General features: G+C 31.8%; 1 protein-coding gene across 3 annotated transcripts; it reads left to right on the forward strand.

The window, feature by feature from the left end:
- The first annotated feature begins 3,981 nt into the window (after window positions 1–3,981).
- LOC134691013 (1-phosphatidylinositol 4,5-bisphosphate phosphodiesterase gamma-2-like) lies at window positions 3,982–25,831 on the forward strand. 3 transcript variants are annotated; one of them, XM_063551199.1, is made up of 4 exons: window positions 3,982–4,112; window positions 7,642–7,841; window positions 14,180–14,331; window positions 25,546–25,831. In XM_063551199.1, exons 2-4 carry the CDS (start codon window positions 7,653–7,655, stop codon window positions 25,739–25,741), a joined length of 537 nt encoding a protein of 178 aa, XP_063407269.1. In that variant the 5' UTR covers window positions 3,982–4,112; window positions 7,642–7,652; the 3' UTR covers window positions 25,742–25,831. The 3 variants fall into 3 exon arrangements, with proteins under 3 accessions (XP_063407269.1, XP_063407270.1, XP_063407268.1); XM_063551200.1 differs by lacking the exon at window positions 3,982–4,112 and adding an exon at window positions 4,174–4,512; XM_063551198.1 differs by lacking the exon at window positions 3,982–4,112 and adding an exon at window positions 6,610–6,759.
- The last annotated feature ends 1,300 nt before the right edge of the window (window positions 25,832–27,131 follow it).

Here is a 27,131-nt window from a genome sequence, read left to right on the forward strand (position 1 = left end):
CATCACAAAAGGCCACCATGCACTATGTGAAAAAAAAATCAAACGTAAAAACTAACGGTCTATTTTACAAAAAAAAAACACCCAAATATGATACATATGTATACAACGACAACAATTGAACTTCATGCTCCTGACTTGGGGCAGGTACATAAAGAAAGTGCACGTGGCAGAATTGAACATGTATGTGACAGAACATCGGACTGTAACAGTAGTGTAACAGCACAACAAGAGAAAACAAATTTAAACTAGACAAAGTGATGCCCCGCACTCCATTCATTTAACCGCTTATACCCCAAAAAGGACAAAGTTCAATTTTTCTTTCAAAAGGGGAAAATAATAAAAAGAAAAACCCTGACCACATGCACACCTTCAATACATGTACAAACAGCTAGCAGAGTGATATATTCCTAGCATTCAAACTGTAGGAGGAGTTATCTGGAAACGCCCTACTTATGCAAGTAAATTTTCCAAAAATGACAAAGTTCAACTTTCTCCCCAAAAGAGCACATATTTATAAAAATTTAACCCTGACCACATGCAGCACACCTTCAATATATGTACAAACGGAGAGTAAAGAGAAAACTTCCTAGGATTCAAAATGTTGGAGGAGTTATGCGGAATAACTTTATATAATGGGACGGAAAGACGAACGGACGGACAGAGGTTAAACACTATGCCCCCAACTTTCAGTTGCGGTAAAGTAGCGGTAGCTTAGAAACCAGTTTCAATTGGCCGACTTAATAGATCGGTATGACTGGGTAATTTAAATCCATCGGGGTGATCTCGGGTTCCCCATGAATGTAAAGAGATTCTGCTCGACGGGTTATTCGCGAAATTGCAAACCGAGTGATTTGGTTTTATTTGGAAGTTCACATTCGAGTAAAAGATGAACGTATTATGGTTACGACAACTGCATGGAACATGTTCGTCGTCACATGTGAAACAGATATTCCAAACATTTTATTTTTCAATTAGTGCAAGAAAGATCAGAGAATTCATTTGATTAAAAGTAAAAGATTGATAGTCATATATCTGTTCAAATAATCATTAGCTTTAGACCTCAATTAAAGTGATTAAATATTATGTATTCATCTTATGATAATCCAATACAAACCGTAAATGGTTTAATATCATACCATCATAAATTATATGAGACGAATATAATCCATACCATGTCAACAACTGGTTTTAGATTTCCGATGCAGATACAATATGAGTGAATCTATATTTTCATCAAAATATTTCATTTTTGATAACCTGAATACTCACTTAATCCCCATATAATACGCTAAAATATAGCATTACAACACACAAAATATTTATTATTTTTCTGAGCAAAAACATCACTATGAGTTTCGTGAATCTATACCTGTATTTTACAAATATTGTAATTAGCCATTAAACATACTTTGCAATGTTCTTGTGACTTGAATAGCTTTGGTCGAATTCATAACGTACCGAAAGGAGAATTAAGCTAGATGAATAGATTGATTGTTGGTCACTTAACGTTCAGTGGACAAAATGATGTAAAGGAAAGAAATGTATGGCTTTAAACCAGTATAAAGTGTTTTATCAGGTTACCCTAGGGGTTTGAAACGGTGCAGTTGGGGTCCGAGGACGTTAATAAGCATTCATTCATTCATTTTAAATAGTATACAAACAACAGAATAAACATACCACAGAATAAACAATGATTAACGGAGAAACACGCAGCACAAAATGACGCATCGGCTCCGTACGAATGAGAAAGTATACCCGATAAATGCTTGAAAATGGAATACTAGTATACAAATACCGAACCATGTCGTCAAATATTGAAAACGGGACTAACAATCGAGAAATCATAACTAAATACATGAACGTTGAATATAGAAAAAACGAGACACGTCGTACAGCTATGCGAATTCACACTGAGCACAACAGTAATATTAGGAAAATATTCACGTTCGGTATTGGGCAGATTAGATGACGTACATGTAGATGGGAAACAAAAATATAAGACGTCGTAATAATGTCGTTAGTTTAGACACAAACATATCATGTTAATCAACCAATTCGTGATGGTATCATAAAATGTACAGAGTGTCATTTTTAATCTTACCTCCTCATAACTCAGTTGGAGCATTTTCTGCGTAAGGAGAACACTCGTGTATATGAAGTCCGTAAAGTGTGAACATTCACGCACATAACGTATCAATGTATATGTATATAACATTCTTTATGAAATTATATTGGACTAAAAGATTGCTTGGCAATTCAGACACACAGCAAATAATCTTCATTTAAGATGTATATGTATGCAAACTTTACCAAAAACATTTTCACTTAGTACCAACTAGGACATATCTACTCCTTATAATGGTGATGCCTTTGAAGGTTGCTACATTGAAATGGACAGTTCACAATTAAAAAGATGAAATTATCTCTTTTGTCGTAAAATTTTGTTTGTCTACCTACTTCATTGTCAATTTAAAATTGCAAGTCAATATATAAAGCAGACTATGCAGTTGTATCTTGTGTATCTTGATAATGCCATTTTTGGAATTGTGTTTGTTTGAAACAGAATTATTTTTCACAAGGCACAATTTATCCCCTCCAACAGACTAGACACTTGTTTCTATGTAGTTTTTTTTATAGTTTGGAATGAGGAATACTTGTGTATGGTGTTAATCATATTGTGATTTTTTTGGCATTTGTTTATACTGTGATCCCTATATTTGGTGTTGTCAATTTGGCGGTGTATTTGACATTGATATAATGCTCACAATTTTTTCTTCTTTTCGGAAAAATCAGTTCTGCATCTTTGATTGAAATTCCAAAGGAACATACAACATACCTTTGCTTATGAAGAATTTCCTCATAGGTAGATATCTTTGGGGTAAATGGTGAGTTTTCTTGTTTATAATAGATATAAAATTCACTTACCAACCAAATGTAATATGCTATGAATGCTGTTGTTTGAGACTTTATCTGCGGAGACAACAACATATTTGTAATGAAGGCAGACATGGACGTCACGCTTTTGTCTAGAAAAAAGACATTAGAAATAAAACAATATAACGATGTGCAATGAATTTAATTGAAATTATCTTCAACGCAAAAAAACATTTAACAATACAACAATCGAAAATGTGTTAATGTCATCCCGATACACGACAAAAGTATAACAAGTCTTTACAATTTCTAATACGATATGTGTCTCACAACATATAAGAAGTAAAATAAAAGAAACCAATCCTGACAAGATCTTTAAGTAATATGACATACTAAAATGCTATATGTTTTACCCGCAAATAACGGGGATTGCTCCTTGTTTTTTTTTTTTTTTTTTATAATTTTTGTCAATTTTATTCAAAATTCATCTATTAAAACATGTCAAGCGCACCAGCTTTCGAACGTCGGAATTTCCTAAACACAAAATGTTAAAATTCTAGAGTAATTCACACATTGTACCACAAAGGATTACTGACTTAATAACACGTGTAATGTTGTTTAGCAGTCATTGTTCTTTGTGTATTGTATCTTTGAATGTCATCTATGGAAAAAACGGTACGAAACAGATGCTATTTATTGTTATTCACTGTACAGATGGAAACAGTTCTAATCTGTACAACAAAGTTAATTTGATAAACATTCAATTGATAGTATCTGGGTTTTGTTGTCTCTACTGTTTTATTTGTATGCATGCTGGTTTTTTTTTTAAGAATCAATGGTAAACACGTTCATTCAAAAATATCTAAAAAAGCAGAGTTTGGACGGTTGAAGCTTTCCCCTCCCTTCCTCCAAAAAAAATATTTGATTTCGCATTAAGATAGCAAAACGCTTTTGTTCTTTCTAGAAATCGAATATAAAAACAAAACACACTCCTTTTTTGTTCAATTACTTTTAAAATGAAATCGAAAAACTCAACTGAAAACACATTTTCGTTGTTTATTATATTTTAACAACGTAAAACGTAAAATTAATTGACGCAAAACTCGTGACCCTTCCCAATTTTGAAAGACATATGATAACTACGACATCAAAAAATGTAACAGACAGGATATACGAAACAAGTAGATACTTCCTCATTTGTAAAGATTAAAAAATACATGTAATTGAAGTTAGTTGTAGTAAGTGATATTTAATTTTAATTTCTATTCTATGGGTTTGCTAAATCTTTACTTTTAATTTTTCAATTTCTGTAAAATTCTAATTCAACGCATGTTTGTTGAAACGTTTTACTTATCAAACAACTGACATGTGTATGGTACATTATGGGGTCATATATTTGTAGAAATAGCATACGAGTTATCAACAAGTGTACCGTTCTTCAGGTATTTTTATCTGAAGAATTAACTGTTTAAATAAAAATGGAAGTAGAGAGATCCTCTGAGATCCGCCATCAATATCTACAGGAGGAAAACAATAAAGTATTAGGCAGTAAATGTCGAATATACCGACTATGAGATGGTGGATATACATGTATATGTTACGAGAAAACGCACGTTTAACGTACATAACGCAATTACGGTAAGATGTCGTCTTAATATCCGCCTGTGTTGTACAAGAACAAACTTTTAAAGATTAGTTCATGATATGACTAGTTGTAAGTTAAAGATAACCGTTGGGGTTTTTGTTATGTTTGAAAATGACAAAGGATTCCACAAGACAGAGTGTTGTAAAATAATCCTGTGATAAGAATGCTAAAGGAGTAAAGTCTTATTTTTCGTTTTTAAAATGCGTATGTTCCTTTTTGTTTTTCATATTTTTATTTATGTTATCCCCAAACACGTCTTAATGAACATGTTCAGTATAACATACGCAGGGTTCATGTAAGCATAAATAAATATTATAATACTTAAAAATTATTTTTACCAAAAAAGACATTTATCATATTTTAAAACCAATAATAGACCTATCCATATTTAAAAATACATGATCATATAACATGTATAACAAAAGGATAAGACGAACAACCAACATATTGTATAGTACAGAACCCCTAAATACCTTTTTTCTCTGAGGAATAAGGAAAAACGTTCTAGCGAAAACAAACAATAGAAAATAACGCATTCTCTAAATTTCCGGATCATGTAAGGGCACAAAGAATATCCTGCGCATGACAACTCTAAAAAGTCATTAAAAAATCTTATCACTACCGTGTATACTTAAATGCACGCCTTTGTTTAATGAACATTTATGAAATCCTTGGAGAATTTTCTCACAATATCACATAGGAACGGACATAAGAGTAGTTAATTGACTTGTGCTATTACAGGTCATACATTTGTAAAAGCATACAAATTTGGTCAATAAATAAAGGTGATCAGATATAAAAATTAAATAATATACATATTTTTAGACTGATGTTTTGTTAGAGAGTTATAATTATATCACATCTCCAGGTTATATGTTATAAACTGTTTACACAATATATACTATCAATTTTGTTTCAATTTGCTCTCGTTTCCCCCCTTTAATAAGATAATAATGACTTCATGGTTAAGTTACGAAGTGAACAAATATAAAATATTATTCGTTAGAAAAACATTGAATGAAATATGACATAATAAAATGAAACAGGAAGTAAACACAGAAGAAGTAGATATTTCTCTTGTAAATATTAAAAGATATACATACAAGATAAGTAAGTTGTAGTAAGTGATATTTGATTACTATGCATTTCCTAAATAATGTATGGTAAATGGTAAGCTTAACTTTTAATTTTTAGTTTTCTGTAAAATTTGTTAACCAACGCAGGTTTGTTTCAGGTGTAATACAACGTCACATCCAGTTGTATACGGAAAAGGGTCGAAAACATTCCCTTGAATTTGACATTTGTGGGTAATTAATCCTATATTTTATTGCAGCAAAACAATGTCTGGGTCATCAACATATATCTATGGTATTTCAGAGCACCATTATTATTTGGAGGGTTTTTATAGAATGTAAAAAATAGAATAAACAATAATGAGATGAAAAATTTATTGGTTTACTTCGATTGATGGTTATGTTCTTATATGCAATGAACCGTTACAATGTGGTATGCGAAATTTTGTCTATAGTACTGGACAGGTTAAAAATTTACTCATGCCAAGTATTTTTTTTAATTGAAACTAAGGTTAACAATGCACAATTTTGCTGAAAGTGCAAATTCAACAAAGACTAATAGGGGAAAATCAATGGTGGTATTAGACCTTTAATATTTTTTTACCAATCGACTGGTATAAATATGGCGCTAATGGGGTCCTGTATGTAAAAATTAGCATATGACCCTTCCACAAGGGTGCGTTCTTCTGGTATTTTAATCTGCAGAATTGATTGTTTGAACACAAATGGTCGTAGAGAGAGCATCTGATATCTGCTAACAACATCAATTTGTAAACATGAGAAAACATTATAATATAATTAGTTATCAAAGGTACCATGATTATAATTTAATACACCAGACGCGCGTTTAAATTTCTTCTACGTTAGACTCGTCAGTGACGCTCAGATCAAACAAGTTATAAAGCCAAACAAGTACAAATTTGACTATAAACGAGAACCCAAATTCCAAACATTTGTGCCAAATACAGTTTAGGTAATTTATGCCTGGGATATGAAAATCCTTAGTTTTTAGAAAGATTCTTACTTTTGTAAACAGGAAATTTATAAAAATGACAACACAATTGATATTCATGACAACACCGAAGTGCTGATTACTGGGCTGGTGATACCTTCGTGAAATATCCACAAGCAGTGGCATTTACCCAGTGGTGTAAATGGTTATAAAAGGTACCAGGATTATAATTTAATACGCCAGACTCGCGTTTTGTCTACATAAGACCCATCAGTGACGCTCAGATCAAAATAGTTATAAAGCCAAACAAGTACAAAGTTGAAGAGCATTGAGGACCCAAAATTCAAAAAAGTTGTGACAAATACCGCGTAGGTAATCTATGACTTGGATAGGAAGTCGAAACAAGTATGGGAGGAAAAAGTTTTGTAGTGGACACTATCACTACCATGCAGTCGTGTTTTACTCTTTTTTCAATTACATTCGTGCAAAACAAATAACAAGGTTAAGTTTATGTAATTTTCAGTATGTTTTTATCAACATGGAATAGGGTTGATGTCAACTACGAAACGTTTTGTCCACTACGAAACGGTTTGTTCTACTACGAAACTCATCAAAATGTCCACTACGTAACATGAGTTGTATCATCATATGTGAAGTACTGTTTAATCTTAATCGATAAAAAAAATGGTTCTCTAATTCAGAAAAAAATGAGATCTTTCTAGTATATAAAGTAAAACAAACTGGAATGTCAATAGGATACATTAAAATGCCATAAGAAGCAGTTTCGTAGTTGACAAATGTCCCCTACGAAACAGTACATAAATTATGAAAAACATATCATTTGGAGGAGTATTTAAGATTGCACGTTTATTTACAAACATGTCTATAATAGAGGTATTCAAAATTTTTCTTAAAATACAATTTTAGACCAGTTGATTTTCCATTTTTTAAGGTCTGAAATTCACACTTTTATTGAAAAACGCCCATATATGGTGGGAATTTGTTATCTTTCCGATTATTGTATTTTTTCAACCTAGCCATATGAGACTATATATAAGTAGACATCGCTATATTTAATATTAGTTTTATCATTTTAGACGGTTTCCATATGGCTGAACAATCCAGTGAAAATGTTTGTCAAACGGCTTTCATGTGTCAGTTTTGTGATCAACAAAATATAAAATGCAAATGCGAGGACTGCGATATATTTCTATGTGATTCGTGTAAAGAAAAAAATCATACAAGACTTAAGTCATCAGATAATCATACGATAGTGTACATTAAAGATATCGGAAAGGTAATGATAATCTTCTTATAATTTACGTTCAGCTGATGAAAATCAATTAAATCTTCCGAAGCCAAAAATTATTTTTTGACAAAAAACATTTCCATATATTGGTTCTCTAATATGACACAGTTTACCACAACAAATAAAGATAAGTAATATAGTAGCTTGTATCTTTTAAAACTAAATGTTACACATTTTTCATAGATGGTGCAAATTAATATGCTTTTTAATAAATGTCTTTATAAAATTGTGTATTGTTGTATACATTTCATTGCAATATTATACATTATAATTATGTTATAATTATTTTGAAGACCCCCAGGAAGATAAGTTTTAACTAATGGGATTATCCTCTTGAAATAAAGATTATTTTACTTATTTATTTAAAGTGTCTGTTAAATGTTAAAAAAAAAATCGTTCCTAAAATCTATTGTTTTCAAATCCTTAAAGAATTCGCTGCTAAAGCTTATTATATGAGTATCTCATTTATAATGTTGACGTATATATTTATGTTGCCATACACACATCATACATTAAGCTATACATATTACAAAATGGTGTGAAAATTCCTTGTATTGAAAAATAGATGTCTCTTTGAATGTACGCGTAAAGCACCGCTTTTTCTCATTATTTTATTGTCAATAGCATGTTCACGCGTATCGATAAATCTTAAGATCATGTACGAAATATTCTGAAAATTAAATTTATTAACGACGGTATTGATTTTATTAACTTATCTAGTATTTTTCAATCTGCAATGCAAGACTGTGTACTTCCTTATTTTTAATATCATAGAACCACCTTTGATTTCGAATACATACCAAATAACCGAAGAAGCTAGTTTTATCCCAAATTTATTATGCCCCATTTATGGGCATACTAAATTCTGGTCTATGCGTCCGTCCGTCCGTCCGTTCGTTCGTTCGTTTGTCGGTTTCTTCGTTCGTTTGTCCGTTCGTCCGTTCGTTCGTCTGTCCCGCTTCAGGTTAAAGTTTTGGGTCGAGGGAGTTTTTGATGAAGTTGAAGTCCATTCAACTTGAAACTTAGTAAAACATGTTCCCTATGATATGATCTTTCTTATTTAATGCCAAATTAGAGATTTTATCCCATTTTCACGGTCCACTGAACATGAAAAATGACAGTGCGGATGAGGCATCCTTGTACTTTGGACACATTCTTGCTAATTATACACCAGTTACATCAGTCGCCATTATAGAAAATAATGCTCCTTCTACTTGAGACTGCGAAACATGAAAATTTGTAAGATGATCTCACTTTATTTTTTGGAACCTCAACTTCGTTCGAGACCTAGAGATAAAATCCTTCTGAATAAATGATAAATATACATTGGTTATAGTGTCACTCGTCAGATTATTAATGACACCCTTCAATCATACTTTTAAATTGGAGTTACCGGCAAAAATCTGGTTCTTGATTTTGATTTAGATCGATGAATAAATACTCTCGAATACCGTATTAAGAAAATAATTTAAAAATCAATAACATTGTTGAATAATATTGTGCTTTGATAGAAAAAGAAAAACACGTAAAATACTCGCAAAAAAAATTGTGTTTGTACAGACACGTTAAGTATCGTTTCATCTCGGCCACTCGTTAGTGTTCTACAGCTGATGTAAAAGTGCCTTTTACTTTTTTCCTAGATAATATGTAAAAATGTATAAAAAATATCATTAAGTTTTATAAAATATATATAAAAAAATAAAAATCAACTATTGAAAGAGTGTACCGTTACTAGTTATTATTGCTTAAAGATATGAAGATTAACGATCCCTGATTCTGAAGATACTAATATTTAGCAGAAGTTCATATTTCGTTCTAACTGTTTTTGACATTATTACACTTACTCCATTTGATGTGTACTAATTGCTACGTCAGTCTTGGTCACATGGTTTATTCATAGTTGCAAGTGCCTCTAAACTGCCTTCAAGAAGTCCAGGTACTCTCTGATCTGTAACTTCTATTTTTAATTAGGTCTTTCCACTTTTCTGTGGAAAGACCTATTGTTTTTCTTCTGATTATTTTTTTTTTTTTTTTTTTTTTTTTCTTCCGCCTAATTTTGTTCTTGCGATAAACATTTGTTTCGCAATATGTCGCTTAGATATTTTGTATATGATATCGAACAGTTAATGCGCTTTTGAAATTTACCCTGCGTAAACAAATACTTTTCTTTGTAGGAGTTATCTCCCCAAACACTGTTTTCCTTGTTAGCGCATCTCCTTCGCAACCGTAAAAGATTATGACAAATTCATTTTACAAAATTGCTCGTTATATCCTTCGCATGATTTGTCCTATTTTGACCGAAGCGATATGACCGCTCCATATGAGAGTTATTTCCCCTTATGCATCTGATATAACTGATATGAAATTCTATCTTATAAACCATAAGTGATAGAGACCTAGGATCTTTTGATTTGAGGTCCTTGGTCCCAAAAAATTAAAATTAGGTCAAGGTCAAAGGTCAAGGTCATATTTTAATATTTGAATTTGGCTTATTTTCACTTATATCCAAAGACTGTATAAGATATCAACAAATTATTTTTACTAAATTGTTAGTTGCGACATGTCGTAAGATTTAAATTTTGATTGCAAGCGTACGTTGAATGTAAAAGGGAGTTTTCTCCCCTCTTGTATAAAAAAATACGCGTTTGGTGATATAACTCATTAACTATATATAATTAAGACCTATGGTCTTTTGATTTGAGGTCCTTGGTTTATGACCTTGAAATTGATCTCAAGGTCATAGCTTAATTTGACGTTCTAGATTTTGACCTTTGCTTTTATTCTATATGTATACATGATAAAGATATACAACTTTTAGAAAAAGGTATCAAACCATTTAACCTTGAAAAAACACAACCGGAAGTGACCTTTTGTAAACCGGAAGTAGCTATTTTTGGTACTTTATTAATATAAAAGTATATAGAACCAGATATTTTTGGAATCGGTTTCAAGTAAATATTTAAATATAATCGGAAGTAACATTTTTCAAACCGAAAGTAACAAATTATCTCCCTTATTTAAAAAAAATGTATGGAAACATTACATTTTTGGAATCAGCTTACTAGGAGCTATCATTTGACAATTGAAATGACATTTTAAACTTAGTTTCACAACTTTTCATATCAAAATATCAATATATTTTGATGGAAAGACCTTCAATTGTTCTCTGAACAATTGGTTTTTAATTTTTATTTGTTTTTTGTTTGCTTTGTGTTTCTCTGATAAGTCAAGCCTTTTAATTGCTTTTTATAGTTTGCTCGCATGTTTTGCTGTTACACAACTTTTGCAGGTTAGGAGAGTTTGTGCAATCGTTTATTGTATTTTTACATAAATCAGGTAGTTAATTTCCTTGTTTGAATTCTTAAGCTTTGTCATACCGAGTGCTTGTAGAGCGTGCTACATGTATAAGGTATGGGATATGCCCATTGTTGAAGGTTTTACAATAACAAACAGTTGCTACATGTAACTACTCATTTGGTAGAAAATTGTCTAATAGGTCATCATACAAATTTTTCTTCATAATATTGAGAACAAAAGACAAAAGAAATAAAGTACAGTCTGCATGAATTTTTTGAATCTGCAAATATGACTCACTGCACATTACTGTTTTGTGCTACGCTTGTTAATTTTCCGTTCAGCAACATTTTTTTAGTATTTCGAAGAAATTTTTACTTTTGTTCTCTAGAGATTACGAAGATGTCCATACAGTTTTATAAGTTTGGTTAATATAAATTATATAATACCAGTTATTAATTTGCATGTGTATATCTTTGCTTCATAACAACTTTTTTGTCTGTTTTATTCGCAATAATTCTTTATTAAAATTAACATTTGTATGAAGCCGTATGGCGACTGGTCAGTCAATTATAATGGCAGTGGAAATTTACTCTTGAAGCGGTAAAGGTAAAACATTAACAGTTTGTTTAATATTGATATATTTGTAAAACTATATCATTTATGTTGTACATTTAACTGCTGTTTCTGTTAATTCAACTATATGTTGCGAACATTGAACTATAAAGATATTTTAGAAATGAAAATTTTAACTACATATTAAAATAAACCTTGTATGTTCATATACACACCTCTTATCATATAAGCAGTTCTAAGTGTACCTTCTTATTCTAAGAATGGCTCATTTCCACAAGCTACTAAGTTTACCCACCAAATTCTCCGGCTAATTCGTTCTTCTTATTGTCACGGTTATTGACATCTTAAAGATATTGTGTTTGTGCAAATATGTGTCTAGGTAACAAAATGGAATACTATAATCGAACATAAATTTCAAGTAGATTTTATGTTTTAAAGGAAATATTTATTTTAAAATATCTATGCAGATTTACTAACTGATTCGAATCTAAATATAAAAAAGAGGAGCTAGTATGATTGCCAATGAGACAACTCTTCACTAGAGACCAAATAACACAGAAATAAACAACTATAGGTCACCGTACGGCCTTCAACAGTGAGCAAAGTCCATACCGCATAAATTTGTAGTCAGCTATAAAGGGCTTCGAAATGCAAATTTTTAAGCAATTAAAACTAGAAAATTAACGGCCTAATTTATGTACAAAAAAATGATCGAAAAACAAATATGTAACACATCAACAAACGACAACCACTAAAATACAGGCTCCTGACTTGGGACAGGAACATACATTCCGAATATGGTGGAGTTAAAATAGTTTGAAGGCGTTAAACCTTCCCTAACCTGGGAGAGTGGTGAAACGGTACAACATAAGAACGAACTATAAAAATCAGTTGAAAAAGGCTTAACTCACCAGATAAATACAAATAGAAAAAAACATCTATCAAAAACACGGAGTGGACGTGGCAGAGTACTTGTACATCCCAACAACAAAAAGTACATATCTGAGAGTACTCGCAGTTCATATATAAACCAATGACCTTTGGTAGAATTGTTAAATAAAAAACGTTTTTGGGTCATATTCATAGATATATATAAAATTAAATAACAAAACTACCGAACTAGCAGGAAAACTGAAATCGGAAGTCCCTTCAAATGGCAAAATCAAAAGCTCAAAAAATCAATCGAATGGAAAACAACTGTCATAGTTTTTTTAACTTGAGATAGGCTCCCGGTGTAATAATAGCAACTTCCGGGTATATGGATTAGCAACACAACGGGCTATAAGGTTTTTAACGACGTGCGTTAGCCAATCAAAATCCTAGTCATATACTAAACTGGGGATAATATAAGTTATAAACATTCATTTCCTTTAATATGATGCCCTCAAATGTCCCTGGTCATTCTGAGGCGAAGCCGAAGTGTGTATTTACGGATATGAAAGTAGATAACGTTTTAATCCGGGTCTTAGCCCGAATTTGGTGATTTCTATGGAAATTAGAGCACGAAGTGTAAGGTGAATGACACTTTTTTTTCATTTAAGGGGGCTCGCGGGTCTAAATCAATTTTTTTATTTAATATAGGATTTCTATATATTTTTCTATAAATTAACTTTATCTTATACCTAATGGAAAAATGAAATAAAAAAATGGGTTCACCGTGCATTTACGCTCACAATCTGCCTTCGAAAAAAGCATACATTTTTGTAAATGTCCTTTTTTTCTGTTGAACTAATAGGAGAAATATTGGTAATATCGAAATAAAAAAAGAACTAAATTACAGAAATTGGTTAAATTTTACAAGTATTCAGTTAATGAACAGCCTATTCGAAAACAACAATAAAAAATATATGTCACCGATGAGTTAAAAAAGATATTTCATTTTTAGAGCCAAAAAATGGCATTTTTGCACCAAAGGGAGATAATTTGGAGCTTTTTCAATGATATCTAAATTTTAAAAGTCACCTGGGGCCAACATGTATTGATATTTTTGAAAAAATATTGTACCATAAGATAAAGTAACAACAAGTTAAGGTAATTAATAAAATTTATAAAGAAAAATGAATGTTTGATTTTTGTCTAAAAATCTTATACCCGCGAGCCTCCTTAAAACATTTTTTCAAATGAAATTAGGAAATTTGACATTTAAAACTCTACATGTATTCAAATATAAGACTTTTTGAATCTAGAGAAGGAAAAACTGAAATATATCAAAGTGATCGCTCGATATCGATGTTACGAGCGTTTTGTCATAGACTGCGTGACTTGCTACCAGCCTCTGGTTTACAGTATATATTGATTTTGCATATAAAGTATTCAAAATCGCTCGTAAATGTTTGTATCATAAATCAGCAGTTTTACATCCATGAAATAATAATCTTAATACACGTGTACTTTGTGTTTAGAAATGACAAGTCAATCAATACCCTATTTTGAGACCATTTCATATATCGTTACAGATTCAATGTTACGACAACGAGCCATGGTATCATGGACAAATGACGCGCATAGAAGCAGAGACGTTACTACAAAAATACAAATACATGGGGGATGGTGCTTTTCTCGTAAGAGAAAGTATAAGATGTAATGGAAAATATTCTATAGATTTCTTGTAAGTATCAAAATTATTGTGTTTTGATCATTTAAAACAATAAGGTCAATAAAAAAAACGGGGAACGATTAGGAAAACTAAAAGATTTATTTAACTTTTACAAATTCATTCCCCAACACATTTTTTTTGTGTTTTGATAAAACACGTCGTTGTATTTTTTTAATTTAGTATAAAACACTCAAAAACGAATGATAAAATTAATTAGGAGCTCTCTTAGTCTTTCAACAAATAGGTATAAAGATTTTGATAATAGATATAGGAAGATGTGGTGTGAGTGCCAATGAGACAACTCTCCGTCCAAATAACAATTTAAAAATTAAACCATTATAGGTTAAAGTTCTCATTTATAGAAGTTCCTGAAATATAAGATACGAACACGATCTGCATTAGTGTTTGACATTGGTACTCGCATTCAATCTTTGTTTTTGTGATTTATTGTTCAACACATGTTAAATAGATTGTGCAATTGTTGTGCTTACATTTAAATAAGAAAGAACTACTGGAAGTATATGTAACATTTTGGACAAGTCCCTTAAGGGCCTTTTTCAGAAAGGACAGAAAAAATCCATTTCCTTAAGAGTGGAATTAATGAAGGATACGCGATAGCAAATTCTTTATCATTTGTTATACCCTTTTATATGCATTAACAATATATTCAAGTACCTTAATTAACCTTTATAAGTTGATGACTTGTCTTATAAATCTATGATAAATTGTTAAGATCAAACACTTCTATTTTGATGATCAACATTAATGTTCTTCTTTATAGCTTTTAGTAATACTAAAATTGTTTCTATTTTTGTGTTGTATAGTTTGTAATTAGCATTACCCAAGAACATGTCTCTCTGTATTATTTATGAAGTTGCTGCTGTCTGAATTTTTTCATGAAATACATCAACTTACATTAGATATCGAATGGTTGCTTTGGGCTTGCTTTTACAAACTGCCAGCTTTCTTTCATGATCAATTGTATAATTATTGTATGGCTATGAATCTGTTTCAACGTTGTTCTAAATTTTAATGTTTTTCTTTTTACGATGAAAATTAGTGATGTTGTATGATTTCCAATCACACAGTTATCCACAGGAAATCAAATAAAGATAATGTAAACAACGAGAAAATCCATAAAGGAAGCTTTAAACGGCCCCGTCATTGCATGATGTTAGACAATTCAAAAGAGATAACCAACTATTGTCGAGACATTCGCGAGTAGAAAAATAAAACACAAATATAAATCGTCGCGAATATGTAAAATTTGGTCTTTCATTTATTTTTTACTTTGAAAATCGCGAAATTAAATCGCTGCGAAATGGACTTGTTAGGGCTAAATACGAAATAAAGTATCCGCGAAAATAAGTTGGTTTACAGTATACAATAATGCTATAATTACATTAACGATACTAATTGTACTAAACCAGATGCGACTTTCGACAATGAATGTCTCTTCAGTGATGCATAAGGCTAATATATGAACATATAATATAAGAACTGATAAAGCCAAAATGAACACATAAATATAGCCAAAGTTGTTCAAGGATGAAAAGCTGAGCATGAGCGAGATGTAGTTCTTAATTGAAATGATGTATAAAATGTTCAACACCGAAGTTTATAGGACTTCGTAACTGTCTCATAGTGTGAATATTTAAAGTGTTTTGTCGCTTTGCCTTTACATCCTGTCATTTCTTCTTTATGTTATGTGCAGATACCTTTATTTCCTGACACTGCATCCCAGTGTTATGTCAAAGGAATTATTGTTTGGTCAAATAACTGTATGATATGTCATTGCTTCACTTCATTGTGTGCAATAGGCATTACATTATGCTGTAACTACTATATATTATTTGATTACCTCCAAACTTTATGATCAACCTCCATTACATTCTTTCATATTTCTCTACGTTGTGTCTATTCTTTCTAGTAAGTCAGGTAATAATTGCGTCCTGTCACAAATGTGATTGCTATGCCGAATGTTCTAAACGTTTTGTTTTGAAACATCTTTGTTCTATGGAAACCTTATGATGTTATAGTCTAACGGCTTCATGTTGTATTTATATATTGTCTCTTAAAATTCAAGAGTCAATCTTAAATTGAGAGTAAATTATATGGCCTTCCAAATACCGTTTCGATGCCTTACATCACTGAATAGATATATATTGTCGAAATCTAGATCTGGTGTACTAAAGAAATATTGACACCGAATGTTTGTGGCACAACATCGTAGCCACTAGTTAACAAACATATTTTTTCTGTGACGTATTAAATTTATATTCAGATCTATTTTGTTACATCTTATGATCAATTCTATTTAGCAATCGTCAATGGCAGTCAGCAGGGTTAATGAACATCAGTTGTTCGACCTGTTAGTCAAATGCGTTTTGTTTAAATATACTTTGTCATGTGTTTGGTCTTTTGGAAAATGTTGTTTGTGCTGTTTTTAGATCCTTCTACAACGAAACTTGTTTGACATGCACACGTATAAAAATTGCGGTTTTTATCCAACGCAATCATAGGTTTGAACGTAGTTTTCAATTTAGACTCGTTGATATTTTTTGTTTGGGCATGTATCATATTTTCCCTCCGGTTTATATGATCCGTTCATCCTATATTGTCTCTTAAAATTCAAGAGTCAATCTTAAATTGAGAGTAAATTATATGGCCTTCCAAATACCGTTTCGATGCCTAACATCACTGAAGAGACATATATTGTCGAACTCTAGATCTGGTGTACTAAAGAAATATTGACACCGAATGTTTGTGGCACAACATCGTAGCCACTAGTTAACAAAAATATTTTTTCTGTGACGTATTAAATTTATATTCAGATGCATTTTGTTACATCTTATGATCAATTTTATTTGGCAATCGTCAATGGCAGTCAGCATGGTTAAAGAACATCAGTTGTTCGACCTGTTAGTCAAATGCGTTTTGTTTAAATATACTTTTTCACGTTTTTGGTCTTTTGGAAAATGTTGTTTGTGCTGTTTTTAGATCCTTCTACAACGAAATTTGTTTGACATGCACACGTATAAAAATTGCGGTTTTTATCCAACGCAATCATAGGTTTGAACGTAGTTTTCAATTTAGACTCGTATATATATATATATGTCTACAGTGAACAAACATAATACCTCATGGTATAGTTCATTTGCGTTTTACCGAACAATTGATACTCTCTGTTAGCATCCATTACGCCATGTGCAAACGCCTTTTACATTATGTTCAAACACCTAATACATTATATGCAAACATTTATAACGTTATGTTCAAACAACTTATACCTTCCTCTTTTATCTTCCGTCCCTCTTTTATACGTTTTGTGCAAACATCGTTTACGTTATGTATAACACCTTTTTCATTACGTGCAAACACCTATTACGTTATGTGCAAATACCTATTACATGTTGTGCAAACACCTATTACGTTATGTGCAAATACCTATTACATTTTGTGCAAAAAACCTGTTACGTTATGTGCAAATACCTATAACATGTTGAACAAACATCTATTACGTTATGCGCAAACATATCAATCATTAATTCGTGTTTATTTGCTGTGGTAATCTGCAATATGCACGATTTGTTTTTCCAAAAAATGGTCGTTATACAATGTTTACAAAAATGCATTATATAAATTTTATAACTTTTGTAAATCTAGGCAAACCCAAAGAAAGACACATCTCAAGAATCATGTCTGTATATTTGTACACTCTTAAAGTAGGACAACATAATTTCCCCTTAAAACTTAATATTCAAATAGCAATTTTATATCAATCAATATCTAGAAATACCATATTTCCAATATTAAATCAACAACATGATGCAAACATACTACCTTAAATAAGGATACAGCGAAGCAGTCCGCAGTTTTTTTCAAAGCTCAAACTTGTAATTTCTTAATTTTCAAAGTGTATATCACTGATCCTTTTTTTTTAATCTGTGTCAAAAAAGTGTTTACGATGTTTGCACAAAACGTATATTTGTTTCAACATAACGTTATACGTGTTTGCACATAATGTATTAGGTTTTTGAACATAATGTATAAGACATTTGCACATGGCGTAATGAATGATGAGAGTATCAATTTTTCGGCAAAACGCATATGAACTATACCATGATGTTTTTTTGTTTTTCGCTGGAGATTTATATGTATAAACACAACATACAGCCGTTAAACTATAACATAATGAGGTTTCCATAGAACAAAGATGTATCAAACAAAACGTTTAAAACATCCGGCATAGCAATCACATTTGTGCCAGGACGCAATTATTACCAGACATACTAAGAGGTAGAATAGACACAGCATAGAGAAAATATTAGGTAATGTAAAGGTGATTGATCATAAAACTTGGAGGTATTCTCATAATATATAGTAGTTAAAGCATGATGTAATGCCTATTGCACACAACAAAGTTTAGCAATGACATATCATTCATTTTTTTGACCAAATAATTAATTCTTTTGATATAACAAAGACATGCAGTGTCAGGAAAGAAAGGCTCTTGTACATGCCATAAAGAAGAAATGACAGAATGTCAAGGCAAAGCAACAATACACATTAAATATTTACACTATAAGACAGTTTCGGCGGTACATAGAATTTTATTAACACAATATCCGTATTGATAAACAATAAATAAAAAAACGATACTAGTAAACTATAGGTATGTTTATGTATTCTTTTAAGATTGCATTGTTAATTTTCGAAAATGATAGTATATATATATATATATATATAAACGAGTCTAAATTGAAAACTACGTTCAAACCTATGACTGCGTTGGATAAAAACCGCAATTTTTATACGTGTGCATGTCAAACAAATTTCGTTGTAGAAGGGTCTAAAAACAGCACAAACAACATTTTCCAAAAGACCAAAAGAGTGAAAAAGTATATTTAAACAAAACGCATTTGACTAACAGGTCGAACAACTGATGTTCTTTAACCCTGCTGACTGCCATTGGCGATTGCCAAATAAAATTGATCACAGGTTGTAACAAAATGGATCTTATTATAAATTTAATACGTCACAGAAAAAAAAATTGTTAACTTGTGGACAGGATGTTGTGCCACAAACATTCGGTGTCAATATTTCTTTAGTACACCATCTCCGGATTTCGACAATAAATGTCTCTTCAGTGATGTTAGGGATCGAAACGGTATTTGGAAGGCCATATTAAAAGCACCCTCATTTTTAGAGAAAGTACCCTCATTTTTAGATTAACTCTTGAATTTTAAGAGTCAATATATAGGATGAACGGATCATATAAACCGGAGGGAAAATATGATACATGCCCAAACAAAAAATATAAACGAGTCTAAATTGAAAACTACGTTCAAACCTATGACTGCGTTGGATATATATATATATATATAAACGCCTAAAAAAGAGTACACAACAACTCCAAATACAATTAAAGGTAACTATAAATGTAATTACTTATAAATATTTCGGATAACATATATCCTTCGTCAGTCAGATTCTGATGTTAAATGAATCATCTTTAAGTCTTCTTAGATTAAACTTTTACTAAATCTTGAAATTCATACAATAAAAAAGTCAAACCGAACATCAGTGAAGACGCTTGTACCATTCTTAAAAATTGTTAAACATGAAATGTCTCTTCAGTGATGTTAGGGATCGAAACGGTATTTGGAAGGCCATATTAAAAGCACCCTCATTTTTAGAGAAAGTACCCTCATTTTTAGATTAACTCTTGAATTTTAAGAGTCAATATATAGGATGAACGGATCATATAAACCGGAGGGAAAATATGATACATGCCCAAACAAAAAATATAAACGAGTCTAAATTGAAAACTACTTTCAAACCTATGACTGCGTTGGATATATTTATATATATATAAACGCCTAAAAAAGAGTACACAACAACTCCAAATACAATTAAAGGTAACTATAAATGTAATTATTTATAAATATTTCGGATAACAGATATCCTTCGTCAGTCAGATTCTGATGTTAAATGAATCATCTTTAAGTCTTCTTAGATTAAACTTTTACTAAATCTTGAAATTCATACAATAAAAAAGTCAAACCGAACATCAGTGAAGACGCTTGTACCATTCTTAAAAATTGTTAAACATGACATATGTTATATGGCTTATTACGACAGAGAGCTCACATATATGCTTTAAATACAAATAATTATAATATGCTATTTGAACTAGCACAATTCTAAAACTTTCTCGGGAACGACAATAATGATGGTATAACATGTATAAGCATGATAACGTCTGTAAAATTACCAAAAAGACAGCACTGAACGATCTTAATATTTGAAATTGAGAGTAAAGTAGCTACAACAGAGTCTGATTATTTAAACATCGCGAACAAACGGCCGTTAAAATGTAATAATATTTTTTGACTAAGTATAACTAGAAGAACGTGGCTAGGTACCTATACATTTCACAAAAAATTAAGCAATTTAAATTGGTATCTTCAACAAATGTATTTGATAAATGAAAAAGGTTAAGAAAAAGAAACAGAGACTGTAATAATAAGTAATATAACCTGAATGTGAAGCACTACACGGAGTCGAACTACATCTTTTAATGTATGCCATTTGGTGCCAAAGTTGTTAATTTTCTTATCCAAAATCTTTCCCGAGCAAGTCTATCCTCCTTAGACCAAGCAGAGTGGTGGTCAATGATTTTAATGGTCAGTCGATTGAGATCTGCCTTAGTGTGGCCAGGGGATCTCAAATGTCGACTGAGAGGGAGGTCTGGCTTGCATTGGTAGTCGCTACGATGACCGTTCATTCGTTTGTGAAACGGCTGTTCTGACTCGCCAACATACTGTTTACCACATTTACACTGTAAGAGATACACAACATTTGAAGTCTTGCAATTAACATTGCAAAATATGATGTATTCTGTGCCAGTGGAGTGACTGTTAAAAGTCTGGGTTTCCAGTATTTGTTTGCAAGTCAGACATCGTTTGTTTCCGCAACCCTTACAATATACCATCGACGAAGAGCCTGCTTGAGAGGATAAATCAGCTCTCACCAGCAAGTCTTTAAGGCTTTTGGGCCTACGGAAAGCCAGTATATAGATTTATATATATATCTATATACAACTCGTCTAAACATCAACCATACAATGTTAGATCTGTAAATTTGCTTTCGCAAATTTTTTGTTCTTCCCTCGCTGGGATTCGAACCCATGCTACTGAGATATCGTGACACCAAATCGCCTGCACTGCAGCCGTCCTGCTAGACCACACGACCACCTGGGCTTCACAAAAATAAAGCTTTCGGTGGCCGTGTGTTACCTTTCCTCGTCAGTTTTAATCTAGCGTCGTACTACAGTACATGATATATAAGGCATGGAGATGTTATTGTTACAGATCAGCTCAATTATTTATAGTAAAGGATCCTACAAATTAATGTAAGATACAGTCACAGAAAATGATTATATTTATAAGTACGTCTGAGTCAGTGACAACTCTACAACAGATGTATCCATCGGATCACCATCAATGATGGTGATACATGGCTGTGTACATTATTCATATACAACTCGTCTAAACATCAACCCAACAATGTTAGATCTGTAAATTTGCTTTCGCATATAAACGAGTCTAAATTGAAAACTACGTTCAAACATATGATTGCGTTGGATAAAAACCGTAATTTTTATACGTGTGCATGTAAAACAAATTTCGTTGTAGAAGGGTCTAATTACAGCACAAACAACATTTTCCAAAAGACCAAAAAGTGAAGAAGTATATTTAAAAAAACCGCATTTGACTAACAATTCGAACAACTGATGTTCTTTAACCCTGCTGACTGCCATTGGCGATTGCCAAATAAAATTGATTACAAGATGTAACAAAATAGGTCTTAATACAAATTTAATACTAAACATAAACCAAAAAACTTGTGGCCAAGATGTTATGCAGCAAACATAAGGTGTCATTATTTTTTTAGTACACCAGATCCGGATTTCGACAATAAATGTCTCTTCAGTGATGTTAGGGATCGAAACGGTATTTGGAAGGCCATATAAAATGTACCCTCATTTTAAGATAGACTCTTGAATTTTAAGAGTCAATATAGGATGAACGGATCATGTAAACTGGAGGGAAAATATGATACAAGCCCAAACGAAAAAATATAAACGAGTCTTAATTGAAAACTTCTATGATTGCGTTGGATAAAAACCGCAATTTTTATACGTGTGCATGTAAAACAAATTTCGTTGTAAAAGGGTCTAAAAACTGCACAAACAACATTTTCAAAAACACAAAAAAAAGTGAAGAAGTATATTTAAACAAAACGCATTTGACTAACAGGTCGAACAACTGATGTTCTTTAACCCTGCTGACTGCCATTGGCGATTGCCAAATAAAATTGATCACAAGATGTAACAAAATAGATCTTAATACAAATTCAATACTAAACATAAACCAAAAAACTTATGGCCAAGATGTTATGCCACAAACATAAGGTCTCATTATTTTTTTAGTACACCAGATCTGGATCTCGACAATACATGTCTCTTCAGTGATGTTAGGGATCGAAACGGTATTTGGAAGGCCATATAAAATGTACCCTCATTTTTTAGATAGACTCTTGAATTTTAAGAGTCAATATAGGATGAACGGATCATGTAAACCGGAGGGAAAATATGATACAAGCCCAAACGAAAAAATATAAACGAGTCTTAATTGAAAACTTCTATGATTGCGTTGGATAAAAACCGCAATTTTTATACGTGTGCATGTAAAACAAATTTCGTTGTAGAAGGGTCTAAAAATTGCACAAACAACATTTTCAAAAACACCAAAAAAGTGAAGAAGTATATTTAAACAAAACGCATTTGACTAACAGGTCGAACAACTGATGTTCTTTAACCCTGCTGACTGCCATTGGCGATTGCCAAATAAAATTGATCACAAGATGTAACAAAATAGATCTTAATACAAATTCAATACTAAACATAAACCAAAAAACTTATGGCCAAGATGTTATGCCACAAACCTAAGGTCTCATTATTTTTTAAGTACACCAGATTCGGATTTCGACAATAAATGTCTCTTCAGTGATGTTAGGGATCGAAACGGTATTTGGAAGACCATATAAAATGTACCCTCATTTTTAGATAGACTCTTGAATTTTAAGAGTCAATATAGGATGAACGGATCATATAAACCGGAAGGAAAATATGATACAAGCCCAAACGAAAAAATATAAACGAGTCTAAATTGAAAACTACGTTCAAACCTATGATTGCGTTGGATAAAAACCGCAATTTGTATACGTGTGCATGTAAAACAAATTTCGTTGTAGAAGGGTCTAAAAACTGCACAAACAACATTTTCCAAAAAGACCAAAAACGTGAAGAAGTATATTTAAACAAAACGCATTTGACTAACAGGTCGAACAACTGATGTTCTTTAACCCTGCTGACTACCATTGGCAATTGCCAAATAAAATTGATCACAAGATGTAACAAAAAAGATCCTAATACAAATTTAATATTAAACATAAACCAGTAAACTTATGGCCAAGATGTTATGCCACAAACATAAGGTGTCAATATTTTTTAGTTCACCAGATCCAGATCTCGACAATATATGTCTCTTCACTGATGTTAGGGATCGAAACGGTGTTTGGAAGGCCATATAAAATATATCCTAATTTTTAGATAGACTCTTGAATTTTAAGAGTCAATATAGGATGAACGGATCGTATAAACCGGAGGGAAAATATGATACAAGCCCAAACGAAAAAATATAAACGAGTCTAAATTGAAAACTACGTTCAAACCTATGATTGCGTTGGATAAAAACCGCAATTTTTATACGTGTGCATGTAAAACAAATTTCGTTGTAGAAGGGTCTAAAAACAGCACAAGCAACATTTTCCAAAAGACCACAAAAGTGAAGAAGTAAATTTTAACAAAACCCATTTGACTAACAGGTCGAACAACTGATGTTTTTAACCCTGCTGACTGCCATTGGCGACTGCCAAATAAAATTGATCACAAGATGTAACAAAATAGATCTTAATACAAATTCAATACTAAACATAAACCAAAAAACTTATGGCCAAGATGTTATGCCACAAACATAAGGTGTCATTATTTGTTTAGTACTCCAGATCCGGATTTCGACAATAAATGTCTCTTCAGTGATGTTAGGGATCGAAACGGTATTTGGAAGGCCATATAAAATGTACCCTCATTTTTAGATAGACTCTTGAATTTTAAGAGTCAATATAGGATGAACGGATCATATAAACCGGAGGGAAAATATGATACAGGCCCAAACGAAAAAAGAAACTTTCGCTTACATTAACCTATCTAGCATTGGTAATGTTTAGCTTACCAACACAACATGTATTCGTCGTTTTTACATATGTTGAGAGTTATCAAAGGTACCAATATTTTAATTTAGTACGCCAGACGCGCGTTTCGTCTACATAAGACTCTTTAGTGACGCTCATGTCAAAATATTTATAAATCCAAACAAGAACGAAGTTAAATAGAACATTGAGGATCCAAAATTCCAAAACCTTGTGCCAAATACGGCTTATGTAATCTATTCATAGGATAAAAAAATCCTTAGTTTTTCGAAAAATTCAAAGTTTTGTAAGCAGGAAATTTATAAAAATGACGACATAATTGATATTTATGTCAACACCGAAGTGCTGACGACTGAGCATGTGATACCCTCGGGATCGAAACGTCCACCAGCAGTGGCATCGACCCACATGTTCTTGTTTTTATTTTGCGATAAAGAGTGTCATAAATGTTTAAAAAATTTAGATTTACAAAAGTATTTGTATGATGCATAATTATGAAATATTTAGAGCTCATATTAAAAAAAACCCATCTGTGAGCAGAGACAAATCTTATTTTTTCAGGGACCAGTTGCAATTTTAGGGGCCTCGTTCAGTGTTTTATATTACCTAACACTTAACTGTACTTTACATATACTAATAAGCTGATGCTTTCATAATGATATTCAGAATAACAACAATAGAGAAAAGATCATTATTACAAAGCGTCACGTTTGTTTAATCATCATACAATAAAAACTTTGAAATGGTTGTTACTGAACATTTTCAGCGCAACACAATATGATAATGAATAAAATGATTGTTATGCCTCATACAATGCTATTGTTGGATAATACATAACTTATTTCAGTATTATATATAAATAATATTCTAAAACATGATACATTTCAGGGTAAATGGTGAACCGGTTCATGCAAGAATACTCACAAAACAGGAGTGCGGTCGGATGAAGTATTTTGATGGAGAAACTTTATGGTTTGATTTTTTGAACGACCTAATCGAATCTCTGAAGCATAGTTCGCATACTTGTCACCAAGGTGTTTTAACTAACAAATTTACACTAACGGAACCTATTCCGAAAGAATAAAATCTGTGATAAAAAGTTTAAACATGTGTTAAAAGGAATCCACGACACACTGATTAAACAAATATTTTGATTAAAATGAGATTTAATCGACTTTTAAAAAGTTTATTTCTCACAGAGAATTTCGTTATGTTTCTGTTTTTTAATAGATAAAAACTGATTATCTGTATTTGAAAACAAAACACTTTATGATATTCTTTCAATGAATCAGTTGCTGTAACTCATGTCAGTACTGCCATTTTTTCTGACTACCAATCCGATGATACCGTCAGGGAAAGATAATCTTTCGGCAGTAGTGTCGACTCGGTTCTATCAAAAATGAAAATAACACGATACAATAGTTGCCCGTTTCATGTAAAAATCCAGTGATAAATCTCATCCGTGATTCCTTGATGAAGGAAAAGCAAACATTTCTGGGTAGGAGATAAGTGAACCATATTTTTGGTAAATATTCAGTAACAGACAACTTTATCGTTTCACATTTAAAAAAAAAAAAGCCAAAAAGACATTCCAAATCAATAAAATTCAAAATATGTGTGTTGAATCATATTTGTCCATGTCTTATGGTATAGAACCACTAATGCATGCCCGGTCGGAAAGAACATACAAGAAAGTAGTACATATTTAAAAAAAAATAGTTCCTACGCATAGCTGTATCTTTGCTAATTGCGGGCATATTATGTTAGTTGTGGTATCAAATAAAAGCTTGGGAACTTGGGATCACTGTAGAACCCTTGTTGAAAGATTTATTTGAATAATAAAGAAGTATATGCAATTTTGATAAAAGGGCACATTTGACCTGTTGGTCAGATCTGGAGTTCCTGTTTTTGTACAATAAAACTTCAGGGAACCAGTACGCTCTAATATGCAATTAAAGGTATATTGAGTTTTCCAGCACAAGTCAGAATAAAGTTCAGTTTTGAAATGAAGTAACTGCCACTTTATTTGAACTTAAGACAAAGAAGCCATTAATGCTTGAAATTGTAGAATTTAACATAAAAAGCAATGGGGCTATGAATTAGTGGTTTTATACCTTATCAGTGGAGCTGAAGTCAACACATTAAAAAAAAACTTAATGAATGTTGAAGTGCATTTAGGAAAAAAACATATGGGACATTATTAGTTTTCGAGTGAGTCGTTTGATTTGTTAAGCAATGTATGCCTTCAAAAAATTTTATATATTATATTTAATATGCTTTGTATTAACATGAAAAATGTACGCTATACGTAATTATGATGACAACCCAAATACAGACATATGATTAATTAATTTTGTTCAAGTTGTTTTTCACAGATGTATCCCATTCGTGAAACACATGACTCATCATTCCAGCCATAATCCTTCTTATGATATCTCTCTTGCAATTCTCTACGCAGTTCTTCTCTGGTTCCG

The sequence above is a fragment of the Mytilus trossulus genome, chromosome 11 (assembly GCF_036588685.1).
Source record: "Mytilus trossulus isolate FHL-02 chromosome 11, PNRI_Mtr1.1.1.hap1, whole genome shotgun sequence".
NCBI lineage: Eukaryota > Metazoa > Mollusca > Bivalvia > Mytilida > Mytilidae > Mytilus > Mytilus trossulus.

Excerpts from the sequence above, each read along its gene's own strand:
- LOC134691013 (XM_063551198.1), top strand. Across the intron at positions 7,842-14,179 it reads ACATTAAAGATATCGGAAAG|ATTCAATGTTACGACAACGA; the intron begins GTAATGATAATC and ends ATATCGTTACAG. Across the intron at positions 14,332-25,545 it reads AAATATTCTATAGATTTCTT|GGTAAATGGTGAACCGGTTC; the intron begins GTAAGTATCAAA and ends GATACATTTCAG.